Genomic DNA, 6,271 nt, shown 5'->3' with positions numbered 1-6,271 from the left:
AATGATTTCAATTTATATCTAATAAAAAATAATTTCCGTTGTCTTAGTAATACAAGGTATGAGAATCCGACTTAATATAATATCTGCTTTAAGAAAAAATGATTTTTTCTATGTCGAATTTAGGAAGCAGTCACATTGTACATGATAAATGATATCGTTTGAAAACTGGAGTACTGTGCAATCTGTTGAATTTCAATATCGTTAATACACCGTACACAAACCTGTTAGAATTTATTGAGTGATATATATAGCTTAATGCTTTAATAATGGTGCATCGAAGGCTGTTATTTTATCCCATTTCTGATAGTTTTGAGTTCATTAGCTTCTCAACATCGTAAGTAAATACATGTTTTTAAATCTCACACATGAAAGTAAATTTTTCGATCTGGTAAAACCGAAGAAAATCAAGTTTCATTCAACAAATTAATTCCGTTACACAGATTAGTATGATACCCTCAATAACCCGTACCCGGAATAGATTTATGAACCAAATTAACATGATTTGAACGTTCAAATAGTACAGATGTACATTTATCAGGAAGATTCTCATCACTGCTCAGAAAATAATTTTACATTGTTCATCTCATCTAGATTTTCTTATGATAATAACACTTGAAATTAAAATAAGCTGTTTCCTGCAAAGAACTTGGAAAGTAAAATGTTTCACTTGAAAAAATCAAAATTGTTCTCGGAAAATAGCGAGAAAACCACAAATAAAGTTAAACCTAAACATGGGCGACAATCCTTTTTGTTGTGGGGGTTAACAATGGCGAGGGTGAGATAACAGGAGAGTTTCAAGCCAGCAGAAGGTCGAAACAGAATCATAGTAAAGCATCAGAAATAGGCGAGGGAATTGAGACGCAGATTTTGCCGTCGTTGTGTGAAAACAGCAGCTTTAAAGACACCAAAAATTGCAAAATTTCCGATTTAATATGTAAACATCAATAGTTCAAATGATAAGAGAGAAGAAAATTGAAGTACCAGAGGAATAGTTCAACAGAGTAGCGGTAGCCTGCTATGATTTATATTGAAGGAGAAAGATTTTAGTTTCACTAAAGATGATCAGGACAAAAGGCGGCTTTTCAAGTGGCCAAGATTAAGAACATGGAGCAGTTCGTCTTATTTAAGCACGACGGTGGGATCCAAGTGTGGGAACTCTGCACAGCACCATATATCCTGGTTCGTTTGACTCACTCATGTAGGAAACGCATTTTAGTTCTCCTTTTCTGTGGGAGTACTTGAAAGTTTCAACAAGATTGTCTCCACAGAGCTGCAGCCTCGACAACGGAAGGTTGTCACGGCAGAAAAACGTGATAACGCCATCTTTCTTGTTCTCTTTGCCCGATTTAGCTTTGGCTGTCGACGTTTGCATGTATGCGACGTCTTTCAGTTCGCCGCTGCGGTAGAGACGGCAAGCGTTGACCCATGCAGAGTCGTGTTGTCGCCCTCTGGGGAACTGCAACGTCCATCTCGCATAATCATTAAGCTCGGCAGGATCTTCAATGTAATCCCCCATCACTTCAGCCATCACGTAGTGAGTCCACATTCGCGACGGGACTTCTATGGGAGGTTCCGAGTATTTGCCCGATCTGAAAATAACAGAAAATTACTGGTTTGAAACTTTTAGCTACTGCCGAACATGAAAATTACATCAGTTACCGATGAATTGTATCATTTCATACGCAGTAATTTCCAATTGAAAGCCTACAATTATAATTTTCTATGTCTTCCGGTTCCCGAAAGAGATGATTCACAGCAGAATTGCTAATAAATCAAAGGATTACCAAATTTGAAAGTCACATGAAACGCCAAATACATTAAATACATTCTCCAAATGTTCAATCAAAATCGAGGCGCCAAAGTTAATTACGACTTTTAGGCTAACTTTCATTACCTGTGTAATTATGGTTAATTTGGTGGTTAATTTTCGTTGCGATTGCACGAAGTTATTCGAAATAATTTCTCGGTTATATCTATGTACTTTAAAACCTACCCCCCCAGGTAAAAAGTTCCCAAAGGTCATTTAGAGACACCAAGCCAAGGACATGCTGAAAGCACCACCTGCTGACGGCTACCAAGAGCCGCCCACAAGCGACACCGAGAAAGGAACTGAGCTTGCCAAGGTTCGAACCCAGGACTGGCTCCTCTAATGTCGGTGCCGCGGTCACTGCGCTAACAGTGGCGCTAACAACTGCGCCACAGTAGCGCAATGGAAGGCCAGGTCTATAGACCAGGCAAGAACGGTTTTCACTCTCCGTAAGTTCCCTAAATTTTATTCACCTTTGCTTGAGATGATTGTACGTCGACACTGGTAAACGGTACAAATAGTTCTTTATCGCTCCTGTTGCTTTGGTACCGATCTTCGACTGACTATCAGTTTTATATGCCACGAAACCAAAACTGTCACTGTAACCCATTTTCTTGACCAGCTGCTGCCCGTACTGAAGAACTAGTTCGCGGTCAGTGTGAGGCCCGCACTTGAAGCGTATTGCTCCGCAGGAGGGGTCACTAGAGCGGGCGCAATGAGCGGCGGTCGACGCCTTGATAGAGATGACGCCTGGCAGCTCTCCAGCGCTGTAGAGCTCTACAGCCTTCGCCCACATGTCGTTCATAGATTCGTTCTCGAAGAACAGCATCCATTTACCGCGCAAACTTTCGTCAAATTTGTACTTTGCCGCGATTTCTTCAATTTCCAACTTGATAAATTCTTCCTCGAATTCCTCCATTGGCTTCTTCGGAACCGCCATTGCGTCTGCTAAAGAAAAGAGAAACGATTGTTAGCATTGATTATGCACTTGTAAACAATTAAAAGGGAAAATGAATATTTCAGGGCTAACCCTATATTACCGAGGCCCATCGCACAACAACGGTGGATTAGGGCCTTGAATAAATGTGTCCATAAATGCAGATCAAAGTTGTGATTCGTGAACTGTTTTTCCGTTTCTTATAAACCTAGATCAAACTAAATTAAATAAACATACACATATGATTCCAATAAATTATATGGCATTACTAGTTCGTGTCCGTGTTGATTTGTATCGTATTATGAGGCGACATTTTCGTAATATTAACGCGATTAATTTTTTTAACTAGGGTATTGGACAGTATGGGAGTTGCTGGGCTACTCTGAAATGTAATTAGGAAGCACGACCAATTAGCGAAAATTGCAGGTGTAGAAAACGATGCTCGTCTGATAGAAATACTTCAGTGGTGTACTAATAAATAACCACAGCAGTTGCTCTATTAGAATAACAATTTTTTTTTTTTTTGTAACCTCTCAGCTTTGTTTCTGGATGAGAATTTGACGAAATTTATTACTTCCTATCATTTTAGGATATTGATAAGAACGAAACATTGCTCATTACCAATAATAACGAATTATAACATTCAAGACGTTTTGATCGTGGAGAATTGTAGGCCTACTGATAGTTGAAACCTCTCTTTATTGATGATTTTGCCTTAAAAATTGATATAATATTATAGTTTTAGTCCGTTAACATTCAGAGGTTAGAAAAATAATACATGTAGTAATAAATACTAACAAAATTCAATTTTATAATTGCAAATCAAACATCATGAAAACAACATAGTAGGCTTAAAATAAATTAATTTACATTAATTATTCTATGTTATGTAACTTTTCACTAACGACTCAAAATTATGGGTACCTCTTTAATACTGCGACGTTTTTTTGGGAATTTTGGTGGACTGAATGATAATCTATAATTACACCATTGAATTTTGAAATAATCAAAGGTGAAATGATTCAGATCATCAGCCTGATCAAGTGATCATCCTGTTGACCCATAGGACTGAATCACTGCTACACTATGCAATACTTTAATTTCTGCTCTTATCTCGAGATGGTTTAAAGACAGAGATGAATATTAACAATTAAAGATTGCTTAATTCAAGTTTTCAGCATCATTGTTGACCATCCATTCAAACGTTCTGGCGCGGGCGACTCGACTGCCTCACTTAGCGTCCGAAACCTTTTGTCACAAATAAATCCCCCAAAAGAAAAGACTTAGTTTGGAGACAATTGTACTGCAATGGCCAATTCATAATAACAGCACAAAAAATAAAAGCTGAGAAAGTCTATCTCGTGATCTCATGTCAATGATGTGTTTTGAAAATGTACATGTATCAGTTATAATTCGGCTTATTAAATTATGAGCGAAGAATCCGCTGGTAAAAACTTTCGTTTTCTCTTCATTTGTATAAAAAAACTAAAATTAGGGGTACTTGGCTGTTTTCATGTTACATATGGAGGGTTACGGTATGAATAAAAATATCTATTTAATTCACAAATAAATTTGTGATCCCTTCGAACTTGGCAAAATTTTAAATCGTACAATTTTATGTAAAAAAAGGAATCAAAGCAAATTCTTTCAAGATCATAGACGAACTCCACGAATAAGTAGAAACGCAGAAAATATTAAGTATTAAGATCGATGCACATCGACATTTGGGAATAAATACTCACTTCCAGTACGAAAACACAAGCACCGCTTCTACTACAAAACACTCCAACTGATATCAACAACTACAAATGACGAGTGACGAGTAGGACACTCGGACGTTCTGAGTACTGACTTCTGAGTGACCAACTGACCAAGTGAATAGTGAAGCTGCTTAGCTCATAGCTGCAGCCTGCGAGGCCAAGGTGAAGGAGGCACCAGTTCGTGACGAGTATCGAACGAGTTCGGAACGAGATAATGACGACTGAATGGCGTATCCAGCATCAATATAAGATTCAAAGTTAAGCCTGAACAATCAAAATGTACTGATAATGTACTGAATAAATGTACTGAATTTCTAACATTATTTCAAACAAGTTTCAGCCGTGGTCGAGAGCGGACGCTCGTGTTTTGCGGTCCCAGATTTTCAACTTTTAACTTTAACTGTGCCGTTTTCGGAACTCTTTTTGCATTTTTTTATGATCCGTGTCAGTGAATGACTGAATTTTCAGTGAAGTCAGTAAAATAGAGTAGGAGCATATGTTCAGTCTTAAAATGCCTAGCAAATTACGGAGCAGGCAATAAGTCCAGCAGCTATCTCAATCAATCGTCAGTTATGGAAAGATCGGGTTCCAAAGGCTGTATCCCTTGTGAATCAAGTCACGAAAAGTTCAAGAATCGGCAACAGGCCATGGGCCTATTTCTTCAACGCCGACACTTCTATTCTATTCTATTCTATTACCTTTTATCAAACTAGCGAGTTTTTGGTATAGTTAAACGGTTAAAGCTTAAACACTCTCCAGACTTCTATACGAATTAACTCCTTCGGCACTTCTGGGTCGAATATTTGGAGTGAATTTTTGGGAGAAATTCGGGAAAATTACAGCTTCACTTTAGTTCAGGGCCAAATTTCCTCCATTCAATGAGTTGAAATATTTAGAATACTGTCTGGCACAGTTTATTTTAGATTGGCTTGAGAATTTCCCGCCGGTCCTGATTTGCTATACCTGCAACTATACATCGAACTACATCTATATCAAACTACGTCTTATTTTCTTGTATTCTCTTGTCAAGTTCCCGCATTGACACCAACGATGTGATTAAACTTTCTCTTTTCTGACCTTTTTGAACATTGCTAAGTGATGCCCTCATCCATTGAAGACGGAGGGGAAGCACCAAGTGAAATTCGGCAATTAACGGAGAAGGGCGCAAGACAGCTTTTTATCCCTTAGTTTGAAGGCGGCTTTGAAATATGAATTTTCTTCATACCTGAAATTTTACATAATGCTTCATAGGGGTTAAGCTGCTCCTTCAAACGTGCCTTCAAGTAGTAGCAGAGTTCCAGCGTTACGTACATAAGTCACTCCAAAATTCGAGTCGAGTTTGCACAACTTTCCAATCTGTGGATGCAAGTCAGAGGTTGAAATTAAATGCCCTACTCGTATCTCAGGCACGCAGGCATATCCGTTCATGTCATTGAATTTTAATGATATATATATATCGTATTTTCATATATTTGAAAGTTAATCGAGATGAACTGAATTTACTTCTTTAATATATATTTAGGTATTTTTGACATGGAAAATTCTACTTTGTTCATTTCAATATAATGAGGTGTGCGTAGTCCAAATGATAATTATTTTATATTATTCTGTGGATGCGCCATGGATGTATAATATCCAAATTACACCATATTTTAGTAAATTAAGACACAAAATAAGGCAATGAGAAATAAAATCATACCGGGTTTATATTTCCACAAACTTCGAAATTCAATAAAACTTTATATGCAAGCAGAAAAATTAGTTCAC

General features: G+C 37.6%; 1 protein-coding gene across 1 annotated transcript; it reads right to left on the bottom strand.

Moving 5' to 3' along the window:
* Nucleotides 1-4,617, bottom strand: LOC108670121. Its single transcript, XM_018157570.2, has 3 exons — nucleotides 4,487-4,617; nucleotides 2,281-2,755; nucleotides 1-1,589 (listed from the first exon to the last, which is right to left on the bottom strand). Exons 2-3 carry the CDS (start codon nucleotides 2,745-2,747, stop codon nucleotides 1,124-1,126), a joined length of 933 nt encoding a protein of 310 aa, XP_018013059.1. The 5' UTR covers nucleotides 2,748-2,755; nucleotides 4,487-4,617; the 3' UTR covers nucleotides 1-1,123.
* Nucleotides 4,618-6,271: the final 1,654 nt, after the last annotated feature.

This window comes from Hyalella azteca, unplaced genomic scaffold, assembly GCF_000764305.2.
Source record: "Hyalella azteca isolate HAZT.00-mixed unplaced genomic scaffold, Hazt_2.0.2 contig15055, whole genome shotgun sequence".
Taxonomy (NCBI): Eukaryota; Metazoa; Arthropoda; class Malacostraca; order Amphipoda; family Hyalellidae; genus Hyalella; species Hyalella azteca.
The sequence above is the reverse complement of the archived record's forward strand: the minus strand, read 5'-3'. Positions and strand labels throughout refer to the sequence as shown.

Bases quoted from the DNA above. Each gene is read 5' to 3' on its own strand.
- LOC108670121 (XM_018157570.2), bottom strand. From the start codon at position 2,747: ATGGCGGTTCCGAAGAAGCCAATGGAGGAATTCGAGGAAGAATTTATC. The intron at 1,590-2,280 runs GTGAATAAAATT...TGTTATTTTCAG, and splicing joins TACAATCATCTCAAGCAAAG to ATCGGGCAAATACTCGGAAC.